The following is a 12,817-nucleotide window of genomic DNA, read 5'->3' as shown; positions in this document are numbered from 1 at the left end:
TCCTTTCTTGCACAAAGGAGGCATATTTAATACCCAGCTTTTTAAGTGGACACTGTCCTAGGAGCCATTCCATGCCAGTTTAGAGACTGTTCTTTTCCTTCCTCTGGGGCAGCAGAGCACAGGGCACCTTCATAAGGTGTGGTTTACACGTGGGTCCCCGCCCTGCACGTCCGCTACCAGCCTTGGTCTGTGAGTGAACTGCGGATGGAGCTGACGTTCTGACCATGCCGTGTTTCCTCCCCAGAAAGGAACGAGTGGGGCTGTGCTGCTGGCCAGCTCCTCGCCCTTAAATCTGCTGTCTGCATCCTACAAGTCTGGCAGCCCGAAACTGCCCGGAGCCATGAACTCCAACTCCCTGGGGATAATCTCCCAGTTTCCCCTCCACGTGCTCTCCTTCAGCGCCGAGTCCTCTGCCAAAGCAGGGGTTTCCAAGGATGCCATCGTCACGGGTCCTGCCCCTGGGACATTCCACCACGGCCTCAACCATAGTAAGTGGTGCCTTCCTCTCTCCTCATGCTGGAGGAGAGCCTGTGCTGTGATTGATGAGTTCTGTTGTCATGTGCTGGGTTCCTGTGTTTGTCTGGTGTGTGACCATGGGCAATGTTCCTGGGAACCATGCTGAGCCCCCCCTCCCCTTGGGGTTCTCACCCAGAACCCGTCCAGTGGGTTGTCTGGGCTCTCGACCACCGAAGCAGCTTTTCTGTTCCTGTCTTCAATGTGTGTGTTTTGTTCTTTTCTCCCCTCCTGTTTTCTCTCAGGTCTCCTGGCTGGCTTGCACTCCAGCCCACCCCGTGCAGCGCCTCTCCCACACGCTGCCGTGTCCACCCACATCCCGCAGAGTCTGCCAGGTAATTGCCAGGTGATCAGAGTGCCATGCACCCCGTACGCCATTCTGCTTCCCACCCGTTAGATGCCTTGTCTGCTGCAAGGGAGTTCAGTGTCTTCAACTCGTTGTTATTGTGTTGTCCTGGTTTGTGCTTCAAGGCTCTGGCTCTTTGGGTACTCAGAGAGACTGACATAGGCTTCCACTTTGAAATTTCCCCTCGTTCCCCACTTGGAACTGCCACTGGGTCAGCCTTACCATGTGTGATCACAGGGGAGGTTGTAATGGCCTGTGTTGGAGGCAGGGGAATTCCCTTAGCTAAAGTTGGTGCTCACATCAGTGCTAATATCCAGGAGCTAACTGGGGGCACTGAAAGGCCTTTACATTGAAGCTGCTGCAACTTCCAGGTGCTGCCAGCTATACTTTAAGTGAAAGGGAGAGCCCAAATAGCAGCAAGGTCACAGGGGTAGGGTCTTAGGAGGGACCCTAACCTGTGATGCCAGCATGTATGCCAGAGAGGAGCATCTTTCAGTTGAGTTCAGGGGTGAAAGCAGATGTTAGGGAGCACAGCAGGACCTGGCAGCATTCCTTTTTTCCTGCTGTTCATCTCTGTAGATAGATTTCAGAAGGGGGTGTGGTATTGGTGTGGGAAGGCAGCACAGACGCCCCAGCTGGCACCTTCCTAGTAAGTGATTGGCCTTGCCTTGTGCTGGAACATGATTCTTAAATATGCCTAATGGGACGCTGCTGGGAAGCCTCATGGGATCTTGGTTTTGGCCTGCTGCTCTTCTTGCTTACTACTCTAGACCTGCTCCAGAGAGGACCAGGGAGGCTACACCAGCCAGGGGAAAGCCATTCTTCAGGAAGCTGAGCCTGGGTAGCCCTGGTGCACAGGTGCCAGGGTGGGAATAAGATAGGGAGCTTGCCTGGCTGGGCATGCCTGTGGCCTGATGCCTCCCAAGTCTGTGTCTGCTTCCAGATTTGCTGTGGGTCTCTGGCCCCAGTGTCCCAAGGCTGACACATTCCTAGTGAATGCCAGAGGCCATCTGGGCATAACAATAGATTGAAATTTTTCTTTTCTTTCTTTTTTTTTTTTTTTTTTTAAGTTTTTAAGGGGCGCCTGGGTGGCACAGCGGTTAAGCGTCTGCCTTCAGCTCAGGGCGTGATCCCGGCATTATGGGATCGAGCCCCACATCAGGCTCTTCCGCTATGAGCCTGCTTCTTCCTCTCCCACTCCCCCTGCTTGTGTTCCCTCTCTCGCTGGCTGTCTCTATCTCTATCGAATAAATAAATAAAATCTTAAAAAAACAGTTTTTAAGATTTTATTTATTTATTTGACAGGGAGAGAGAGTGAGAGAGGGGACACAAGTAGGGGAGTGGGAGAGGGAGAAGCAGGCCTCCCGCTGAGCAGGGAGTCCGACTCGGGGCTCGATCCCAGGACCCTGGGATCACACCCTGAGCTGAAGGCAGATGCCCAACTACTGAGTCACCTAGGCACCCCTGAAAATTTTCAAGATGGAAATTTTGCTTCTTTAGAGAAAGGACCCAAGGGGCTAAGCCTGTATCAACAATGACTCCATTTTCCTCTAGAGAAGCCGTAGCTACAGTGGACTTACTCCGCAAACTGGCGACTGCTGTAGTAGCTAAGAGGATAATGTGGGGGTCACAGAGACACCTAGGTGAGAGTGTGTGGTTTGAAAGATGGCACTGCCTCTGCTTGCTTTTGGGAATGTCGCACTTTCAAACAGAAACAAACTAATTGAAGAGCCTTTGGAAATGTGACTGTTGGCCTGTGGTATTTTCAATAACAAAAAAAGGAAAAGCACTTTGTTGTACCATCTCTGTCTCCTTTAGACCTTCTTCACGTTGGAGGATTCCACTGAGTGGTTGTAAATGAAAAGCTGCCTGCGTATTTCAGCTGTGTGACTATGTCTGCTTTGCTTTCTTTCCCATGCAGACTCAGAATGCTAGTGCCTTTGAACCTGTCTTTATAGGGCCTGAGGGTTTTGATGGTGAGAGAGCGCTCATTGCTGCTTGAGTGGAGTCCAGCGTGCCAGGGGATGGTGGTGGCAGCGGAGAACAGAAGTGGCTCTGGGTGTGCAGACGCAGCAAGCAGCTGCCTTCACAGAGCTCAGAGCGCCTTGCACACAGCGAGCCGCTGCAAGTAGCAGGGCACTCAATCTCAGGGGTTTGGGGGCTCATGAGAGCCTTAGAACACTCAGTGTTCGGGGGCTTTTGCTATTTAAGTGATCTTGAGATTTTGTTACTGCCACCTTAAGGGAATCAGAAATCCTGAAAGACTTGTGTTGTTTTTGCTTATTCTTTTCCAGATGCTTCTCAACTTCATGGAAAAGGGCCCGGTGTACCACGGAAATTGTGACCTCTTCAGAGGAAAGGCCCGACTAACTTAGGTCTGGGCGGAAGCTGGACAAGTAGGTCTCAGAAACTGGATAATCACTATGCTCTTTCTGCCGATCGGTTTTCTTCTGGAGAAGGTGTGAGTGCTAAGTGGAGCGTCTCTTGGCACTGTGATGTGCCTTCTGTTAGGGAAGCAGCCCTGGGCCTCTCCAGAGGCACTGACTGGCCTGGTGCTCCGGGCTCCGCGGCTCTGTCATGGACAATCGTTGGAGGGGCAGCTGCGGGCTGGGGCGCGTGCTGGGTCACGACCGAAGCTCTGGTGTCAGGGCGGAGCAGTTGGCACACGTGCTTTAAATCCACCTGACCCCTGGCATTTGGTCAGAGTACCTCATGGTGCCCTAGTGGTCAGGGACTCCTGGCCACAGTGGGATCACTGGATGGTCATGGTGTCCGTCCCATCCTCAGGCTGTGTGCTCAACAGGACAAAAACCCAGGCTAACACACAGCTGGGAGACTTACCTTGTTTTTTTGTTTGTTTTTTGAAAAATATTCAGAACACCTAACGTGTGCTCATCGTGGTGGGGGCCAGCTTTTCTGCTGAACATGACAATGAAGCTCTTTCAGAGAAAAGACCTTTGTAGATTCAACAGTTGTGACAGGATTTTTAAAGACCCTTATTTTGGTCCAGATTTCATCATTACCATTAATGCATTGGATAGAATGGGACTGCTTTTCGCATGTCATATTATAGTAAGACATAATTCCAGTGCCTTTATGGTGGAGCAGAATTAGATACACGTCCATTCAGCCCTCTGAGTGGATCTCAGATAAAGACTTTTTAAAATGATATGTCTGTATTTAAGACATAGCCAGTTTGAGTTTTTTACAGTTGCACATCATAATCTGTGCCGTCCTGACTTGAAGGTCATCTGGGCCCCCAAATCCCAGGTCCCAGTACAGCCAGGGCCCCCATTTTGTTTTTTCAGAGTTCATACAGGTGGACCGCAGAGCCCCAAAGCCCTTCATCTCTTGGAGGGCCAAGGATATGAGGGGTTCCAAGTCACAGACATTCCAGTTTGTTTTGTTTAGAAACCATCCTCAGGCAGAGCTGCGGGAACAGACCTCTGTGAAGCGTCTGCCAGGTAGAAACAGGCTTCGCCGTCCTGGAGCTCTCCCGACAGCAGGGCTGTGCGTTGACTTAAGGGTGGCGCGCCGATGAGCTTGGAGAGTGCGTTCGAGTCAGAGTAGGACTGCTACCCCGTAGTGCATTCGGCCGGTGGCCGCTTCACAAGGATGGTTAGGGCACCTGCCTGTCCTGTGAAGTGTGTACCACAAGGTATGTGAACCAGCTGCTTCAGCTAAGTGATTGCAGATGTTGAGTAATGCGCCTTCTCAGAACGTACATGTGTGTGGAGACACAGCTCTCTTGGTTCCTGCCTTCCAGGGTACAGTGCTCAGTAACTCACAGTTCATGCAGGGGTTTGCCCGGTTTCCAGCGGAGCAACACCTCTGTCAGCTGTGTGGCTAGGCCTCTGCTGTTTTTTGTGGGTTTGTTTTTTGGTTTTTTTTTTTTAATGTAAGAACCAACATGTGTTTCACATTGGGCTAGAGTGGATTTCCTTATCCCTTCATTATATCTATTTTTTGCAACTTGGGTTTCCAGTTTGTTTACAGAATAGTCTTAGGTAGTAGCAAAAGAGCCAAAGAAGAGATTTGTATTGCTGAGCTCAGAGCCGTGCAGAGGCCGCCTGTGAACACTGAGCAGTGGGAACTCTCCAGGCTTTTCCACCTGAGAACACCCAAGGTCCCTTCCCTGCAGCACTCCCTCCTCCCCATGTACCATTGAGTGTGCAGCTGGAGCAGAATACCCTCATTTTTAGGAATCTAGTGATGCCTCTTGCCTCAGGGAAACGTTTCTTTGATGGGGAGTTTATGAGATTTCTTTTTCTTGTTTATGCTTTATTTGTGGTAACGAAAGAGTGAATGACTTATACAGCCATGGCCGGGTGGACCGGCAGGCAGGGTGGGCTCCGGGGCCGGGGGCTGCGGTGCTGCAGGGCTGCCCTTGGTGCAGCCGCTCCTGAGGTGTGAGAGGGGCTGTGGCTTTTGTGCGGCGCGACTATGTTGGTGTTGGGGGGTGGTGTGGAAATGGTTAATCTTGTATAAAGCAACTCAATAAATTGTTTCAAGGTTTCCAGAACATTCTTTCTCTTTTTATGTTTTTTGCCACTAATTCTTCTTCCCCTAGGAGCTGGTGGATGTGGAATGTCCAATTTGGCCAAAAGCCAAGAGGGAGCAAGGGAAATAATAAGCCTCACATGCAAAAGAAGAAATACCATGAAATTAGAATCAAGCCACCAGGTGTTTATTTTCGTACTATAAATAGCACTCCCTAGCCCCATTTTCTTATGTAATACATGAGATAACAGAGAACCTAAAATTCATTTGGTGAAAAATCAAGTGTATAGTTAGTATACCTAAATACCAATGGGCTAAGAAGACTTGTAAGGCACTGAAACTAAGCCTAACAGCAACATAGTCCTTTATGAAAATAATTTCAGAACCACCACACAGTCTCTGATGGTGTGTTTTCCTGGGACAGTCTGGCTGACAGTTTACCTTCACTCTTCCACCGAAGGCCATGCATTGTTCTGGCTTCTTTGTGCCTTTTCTGCCCTAGAACATGGATCTGTCTCACCAGGAGGCCTCTGACAGAAAGTCTGCTCTCAGCCAGAACCTGGGGGGATGTGAATGCAGGTCAGCAGCCCTGAGGGGCCCAGTCCTTTGATGTACAGAAAGGTGTGTGGAAGGGAGGCCTTTCTGCCCAAGTACCCCTACCTGGCAGGGGGGTGAAGGCTGGTGCTCGGAGTGGGGTTGTCTGCTTCAGTCATCATGTGTCATGTGCTTTAGTTTTTCGGGTTGCTTCCAGGTGTCACACAAGGAGTCTATTGATGGAAGTGTGTAGGAAAAGGGACAGAAGAGGGGCATCTTGGTTGTCTGATCATCAGAAGACGAAGCAGGTCCCTCACCCGGGTTGAATGACAGTGATGGCTTGGGGGACGTGCTCAGCTCTACACAGGTCAGAAGTCTGCACAGGGCCGGAGAGGAGAAGACATGGTGGTACTGGGTAGGCTCCCAAGAAGACAGAGGGCTGGGCTGTGCCTATTTCTGCCCGGACACCAGGACAGCCAGCTCCTGGATAGACATATCCTTGTTGACATATCGGTCATACTGAGCCGGGGTCAGCCTTCCTTTCTGCAGGGCCTCTTCAATGGAGAACTTCCTGCCAGACTTTCTGTCATGGATCACGGAGGACTCTCCACTAGGACCCTTCACCGATATTTCCTCCCAGTCACACTCCTGGCTCCTGAGTTTGACAAACATGTTCCAGTCGATGAGACCGGCCCGATGGGCTTCCTCCGGGGACAGCTCCCGGCCCGTGTCGGGGTCGATGACCACGATGGAGCGCCTCAGGTGGTTCTCCCTCTGCTCCCTCTTGACGGCCACGGAGCCCAGGCGCTTCTGCAGCTCATCAATCTCAAGGTCTTTGTCTTTGGAGAGTCTCTTGAGGTCGTCCAGTTCTCTCTCCAGGGACCACAGTCTGGAGTCCAGGTTTGTCCCAGAGTCCGCCGTGGTCATGTTTCTCAGGTCTCGTGTTTCTGTTGCCGCCATTTCAATTTCCGACTGGAGCCTCCGGGTCTCGAGCTGCAGGCTCTGCCGCTCCAGCTGCAGCCTGTGGTTTTCTTCCCTTAGGAAGTCCAGCTCTTTGGAGGACTTGGAGTTACAGAACTCCAGCTCCGACAGCTTGGCTTCCAGCCGACTCACTTCCGCATCCAATTCCCTCTTGCTCCGGCTCTCCTCCTCCAGGCTGTTCTTGAGCTTCTGGATCTCTTGTTCGGTGTCGCCTTTCTCCACCTGGATGCTTTCGGAGAAGACCACCTTCTCCTTGACCTCCATCTTCTCCAGGTTGACGAGCTTCTTTTTCAGGGTCTCGAGCTCGCTCTCCAGGACCTGCCGCCGGTGCCTCTCTTCCTCTAGCTGGACTTTGAGCAGAGAGTGTTCCCTGGCCTGCTGGGGGTCCTGCTGCAGCACCACCTTCTGCTTGAGGGTCACCTTCTCCCGGGCCTCCCCCTCCTCCTTCTCCAGGTCGGCCAGGCGCTGCTTCAGGCGCTGCACCTCCAGCTCGGCCTCCCTGCGAGCCTGCCTCTCGCGTTCCAGCTCCTCCAGCTGGCGTTCGAGCTCAGCGCGCCTGCGCTGCAGCCGCCGCAGCTCCCCACGGAGGTTGTCGATCTGCCGCAGCTCCATGTCGATGCTCTCGGTGAAGGCGTTCACCTCAGCCCGCAGGCTGGGCTCCTCCTCGTACCTGACCACCTCCTGCTGGACCACCCTTTCCTTCACCTGGGACAGCTCCTCCTCCTTCTGCCTGATCTTCTCCTCCTGGGAGGCCCTCTCCCTTTCCAGATCCACTTGTTTCTTCTGTTCCTCTGATAGCCTGGCCCTCAAAGACTGTACTTCCTCTTTGGTTTGGGGGTCTTCCTGGAACTGGAGGATCTCCTGGACCACCTCCTTGGTCTGTACCTGGGGTTTGGTGTCTTTCAGGGACTGGATCTCTTGCTTCAGCTGGTAGATTTCTAAATCACACCTTTCAATGAGTCTTGTCTTGTCCACAATCTCCTCCCTGAGCCTCTGAAGCTCCTTCTCCATCTCAGGGTCAGTCTTGTACTTGATGACTTCCTTCGTCACTTCTTTGACCTCTACCTGGGGGCCCCGCCTCCTGAGCGCCTCCAGCTCACTCTGATAGCTCTTCAGCTGCTCCTCGGCCGCCCGGTACTTGCGCTCCTGCTCCACGAGCTCCAGGCGGAGATTGGCTACTTCCCTCTCCGCCTCGGGGTCCGGCCGGACGATTTCCCGCACTTTCTCCTGCACCAGCACTCTAGCATTTTCCTCCTCCAAGGCCCAAATCTTGCGGAGCAGCTCAGTCTTCTCCCTCTGGTTGGCACGAGCCTTGGCCTCCTCATCCTCATACTGGTGTTTGAGGTCACCGACCTCCCTCTCAGTTGCCACATCCTTTTCCACCTTGAGCACCTCCTTCACTGTGATCTTCCCCTCTGCCATGGCCCGCTCCTTCTCCAGCCTCTTGAGCTTGTCCTGGAGGAAGGTCAGTTCCTCCTCACGTTCCTCCCTGAGCTTGCCCTCCCGCTGCCGGGCCTCCTGCAGCTGCCGGTACTCTGCCTCCAGCTGGGGGTCATTCTGCAGCTTCACCACCTCCTTCTCGGTGACCTTCTCCTGGGCCCGGTTCTTCTCCTCGGCCAGGGCCGCAATGCGCTGCTGCAGGAGGGCCACCTCTGCTTCCCGGGTGCCTTTCTGCCGCCTCAGCTCCTCCAGCTCCTCCCTCAGCTTCAGGACCTCGTCCTCCTGGGCTCTGTCCGGCTCGATGCGCAAGACCTCCTTGACCACGTACTCCTGCCCCCCGTCCCTGGTCTCCTGCTCCAGGGCGTGCAGCCGCAGCCGCAGCGTCTCCAGCTCCTCCTGCAGCAGCTGGTTCTTGTGCTGCTCCTCCACCAGGGTCCGCTGCATCTGCTGGAAGCTCTCCTCGAGCGCAGGGTCTGGCACCTTCTTTAGCACTTCCTTCTTCACCACCGATTCCTGGGGGCTCCGCTTCTGCAGAGTCTTGAGTTCTTCCTGGGCGCTCTTGACCTCCTTCTCCAGCTGCTGTCTTCGCTCAGTCTCCTCATCCAGCTCCTTTTGGACTTTCCACGTCTCCTCCACTGTGGAGCCTGGTGTGCTCCCCTGCAGGATCTCGTGGCTCGCTCCCACCTCTGGCTGCTGATGAGAAGACAGTGGTTAAAGCTGGACACTCTGCCTGGCTTGTTCCCACCTGGTAAGACTGCACCTCGGTCACCTATGAACATGTCAGACAGGTTGTCCTGTGACCGCCAAGGCTCCCTCAGTGCCGAGGCCACTAGAGTTTTAGGGTTACTTTTGACAATGTTAAAAACAAGTAGTTTAGGTTTTTTAAATGATAAAGTATTTTACAGCCACAGAAGAGTGTGAAGTGAAACCACAGTCTCCATCCTCTGGTCGTGTTTCCAGAGGCTGTGGGTCATCTTTGAGATGTATTTGTCCTGCACAGATGGCTGTCCCCTGTTCTGCACTTAGTAGAGACAGAGAATTCCACAGTGGTGCTATTTCATTTTCCACTGTGTGGACAGACAGACGTGGGCTTCTGAAAATAAGTTACCTGCTCCTGGGCACTCAGCAAATGTTTGTGGCATGTGTGTTACATTCACGTCAACAGAGGCGGGGGCCAGTACTTGGCCTGGTGCTGTCCAGCCATGTTAGCAAGCAAGGGACGCTGCCACCAGCTCACAGACTGTTTCTTGGAAGCAGAATGAGTCTTATTTCTCACCTGCTGGCAGAGTTTTGAGTAAAATATCTTATTTAAAGGGGCTCCTAGGTGGCCCAGTGGGTTGAACATCCGACTCTTAATTTCGACTTTGGTGGTGATCCCGGGGTCGTGGGAGCGGGCTCCGAGCTCTGCGAGGAGTCTGCTTGGGATTTTCTCTCTCCCTCTCCTCTGCCCCTCCCCCATCTCTTTCTCTCTCTTGCTCTAAAATTAATATAATCTTAAAAAGAAAAAATGTCTTACTAAGACCCATTACCTGTCTCAGAAGACTCAGAGCAAACTCCAGATTTTGCAGCCTCTGTCTGTTGATGGCGTTGACTTCCGTGAACTTGGCAGCAAGAGCCGCTTCCTGCAGGAGAGTAGTTAGCAAAAAGAAGTCAGCAGGCTAAGCAAGAGCGAGCTGGACAGTGTTTGGGAAGTCTGGTTTGGGGACGGAGGGTGGCTTCTGGCCTCTTGCTACCTGAAGTTGGACTGCGGTCTCAGCTGGTGGAAAAACTGAATTTAGAGGGAGAAGGCAAAGTCCCTGTCTCTGCACTGTGATGTTCTGGTGTATAGAAGGAACTAATAACATCAGCCCTCCAAAGTGAGAGCCTCCCAAATCCACAGCTCTGGCCCAGATACCTCCGGCAGCCTGTCTTTCCACGTGTATCAACATTGCTGCCCGAGAACAAGTGTTATCTTTTCTTACTGAAGCTGTTTGCATCCAGGAGGGCTTCTCAGCCCAGTTTCCCTATTGGGGTGTACATTTTGGAGGCCTGCATGCCGTGCTCCCTAGAGACCCCGGCAGCTCCAAGAAGGCCCAGCCCACAGAGCTCACCTCTTCCCTCACTTTGGCAGCAGGGGAATGGAGCCTGGCTCTCTTGCTCACGTGGCTGCTCCTTCCATTCTCCAGATCAAGAAGAGACCTTAGCTTCTCTGCTTCTAACTCATAGTCCTGGGTGAGAGAGAGGCATGGTAGAGGGCAAAGGCAGTGGAGTCGGAAATGTGCCCGTTGCAGCTGACCAGAAGTCTGCACAGCTGCCAGGAGGTTTTCAGAACCATCGGTCCACCAGCAGCACAGAGCTGTGTCCCTGAACAACCTAGGACACAGCCAAAAGTGCCAGCACTTGCCCCTTGCGCCCCACACAGTGCTCCCCTCCGGCCCCGAGCGTGACGCTCTGCTGCCTTCACTGATTGCAGTGCCGTAAGCCGTTTCTCACCGTGCCGCCTTCGGATCCCCCTTCTCTGTCCATGTGACAGCTCTGTCATCCAGCAAGTGGATGAAGGATAACTCGCCTGGCCGTTTCTCTGCTATCCGCCATTTAGGTGATTTCTAGTCTCTCTGTTTGGCTTTTGTAAATAATGGTGTTACAGCGATTTTGTTTATCCTCCATTGTTCTTCTTTGGTAATTTTTCTCTTGAGAATAAATTCTCCCTGTGTACTGCTCTGAGCAGTAGAAATCCCTTTTCTGGTAGTCAGTGTCTGGTATCATACTGTTTTCCCCAGGGTTGTGCCGGCTCACAGGATGCCTGCTGTGCCTGGCCCGGTGTTCCTCTGTCCGGCTCACCGGGCGGGAAAAGGCCCTGCCGAGTCTCTCTTGGGGCAGGAGCTTCACGGCTCACCTTGACAGCTTGCTGGTACTGCTGGGAGTGGGTGCAGACTTCGTGGACTTCCTGTTCCCTTCTTGCTATCTCATCTAGCAGGTTCTGTAAAACAACAGAGACTTTAAAAATCAAATTAAAAAAAAAAACTTGATAGAGCAGCTGGATTCCTTAGAATCTGAAATTATTCTTCTGTAGCACAAAGTGTAATGTAATGAATGGCTTCCTTGTGTAACTGTTTGTCCCGGAAGGCAGCTCTCCGGCCCTGTGAAGAAGGGCCGGGAGGATAATGTCTTTGCCCAGAAACCAGTGTTTACTGAGTGCTTCAAAATGTCAGGCATTGGTCTCCTATCTTACTTAGATTATCTCATTTAATCTTCCAGCCGCCCTGTGAGGGAAGCACCGTCATTGTCTCCCGTTCAGGACTCCGAGGCAGAGGGAGGTTCAGTGACTTGCTGCCCATGGGGACACGGCTAGTAGGGATAGAACGTGGCTTTACATCTAGGCTGTTGGGGTCCCGTGTCTCTGTCCCTCACTCCAAGACACTGCTGCTTTCCAAGGAACCGGGCCTCTGAACTCTGGACACGGGACCTTTCACCACGAGCGCTCCCCTGTGTGGCTGCAACCATTTGCTCATTCAGCCAGCCTGCTCTGGTAGTCCATGCTGGGCCAGGCCCCGGGCTGGGCACCAAGGAGGGAGCGAGACCACTCTCATCCTCAGAGTTAGGTGCTGGGGCTAGGCAGGGCTGGGGTCCCTTGAGGACACAGCTCTGCCAGGCCTTTGCCCTCCCTCCCACCGGGGCAGGTGGCAGCCACTGCCTGGCTCCCTTCCACGCCCCCCCATGCCACTGTAGGCCTGTGAACACGGAGGCAGCCACCCTACCTTCTGATTCTTCAGCTTGGTTTCCATCTGGCTGAGGCTGTCTGTCTCCTGCGGCTCGTAGCTGGGGATTTGGGACAAGAACTGGAGCACGTGGTCATAGCCACTGCGGTAGTCGTCATATGCGGCCCTGGCGATCTGCAGGCTCTGGGCCCTAGGGAGACAAAGCCCATCAGGCCTCTGCCACAGTCAGCAGATGCCTCCTATACCTTTTCAAAGAAGTCCTCTCCACTCATTGTTTAAAAGCAGGATCAAATATAATCTAACAAGATAACCTAACCAGTCCCCAAAAAGAGGGTGGTTAATGGAATTACGGAATGTTAAGTTGGAGTACGCTGCAGCCTCTGTCAAGGACAGGTAGGCCCACGTGTACTGACCGGCAGGGACGCCCGCAGTTATTATAGGACCTCAGTAACCCCCAAGTCCAAGGAGAAATCACAGGAGATGCTAGGAAACCTGAACTCACTGAAAATAAAAACATTCACATTTGTGGGACACAGCAAAAGCGGCGCTTAGAGGGAAATTTGCCGTTTTCAGTGCCTTTATTGGAAAAGGAGGAAGCTGTCAACGATGGGGAAAGAACTAATAGCAGCAGGAAATGGTAAAGAACAGATGCCAGTGAAAGAGGAGACAAAACAGGAGAGAAGAGGACTGAAACCAAAGCCAGTTCCTTGAAATGGTCGGTGAATTGATGAACCTCACAATGGTCAGGAAGGAAAAAGAATATGTAAATAAAATGAGAAAAGGCAGAACATCAGGAACGAGGGAG

General features: G+C 52.7%; 2 protein-coding genes across 6 annotated transcripts in view; one reads left to right on the top strand and one right to left on the bottom strand.

The window, feature by feature from the left end:
* Positions 1-5,381, top strand: part of UBN1 (ubinuclein 1) — a 36,446-nt gene extending 31,065 nt beyond the window's left edge. For 3 of the 4 annotated variants that reach the window (XM_045783938.2, XM_045783940.2, XM_087870715.1), the window contains 3 exons: positions 245-488; positions 759-848; positions 3,154-5,381. In XM_045783938.2, coding sequence (XP_045639894.2) covers positions 245-488; positions 759-848; positions 3,154-3,203 — 384 coding nt within the window. In that variant the 3' untranslated portion in view covers positions 3,204-5,381. Of the gene's footprint in view, positions 1-244; positions 489-758; positions 849-2,413; positions 2,503-3,153 lie in introns of all 4 variants that reach the window. The other variant, XR_015728102.1, reaches the window with a different exon arrangement.
* Positions 5,382-5,524: 143 nt separating this feature from the next.
* PPL (periplakin) overlaps positions 5,525-12,817 on the bottom strand; it is a 43,157-nt gene continuing 35,864 nt past the window's right edge. Inside the window, exons 18-22 of one of the 2 annotated variants that reach the window (XM_045783936.2) lie at positions 12,052-12,202; positions 11,190-11,273; positions 10,405-10,521; positions 9,844-9,936; positions 5,525-9,004 (exon numbers count right to left, since the gene is read on the bottom strand). In XM_045783936.2, the coding sequence (XP_045639892.2) occupies positions 6,344-9,004; positions 9,844-9,936; positions 10,405-10,521; positions 11,190-11,273; positions 12,052-12,202 (3,106 nt within the window). In that variant the 3' untranslated portion in view covers positions 5,525-6,343. Of the gene's footprint in view, positions 9,008-9,843; positions 9,937-10,404; positions 10,522-11,189; positions 11,274-12,051; positions 12,203-12,817 lie in introns of both variants that reach the window. The other variant, XM_045783937.2, reaches the window with a different exon arrangement.

The sequence above is a fragment of the Ursus americanus genome, chromosome 2 (assembly GCF_024610735.1).
Source record: "Ursus americanus isolate L20-20 chromosome 2, mUrsAme1.1.p, whole genome shotgun sequence".
In the NCBI taxonomy this organism is placed as follows: Eukaryota; Metazoa; Chordata; class Mammalia; order Carnivora; family Ursidae; genus Ursus; species Ursus americanus.
Note: the sequence above shows the minus strand (reverse complement) of the source record. Positions and strands in the feature narration are given on the sequence as shown.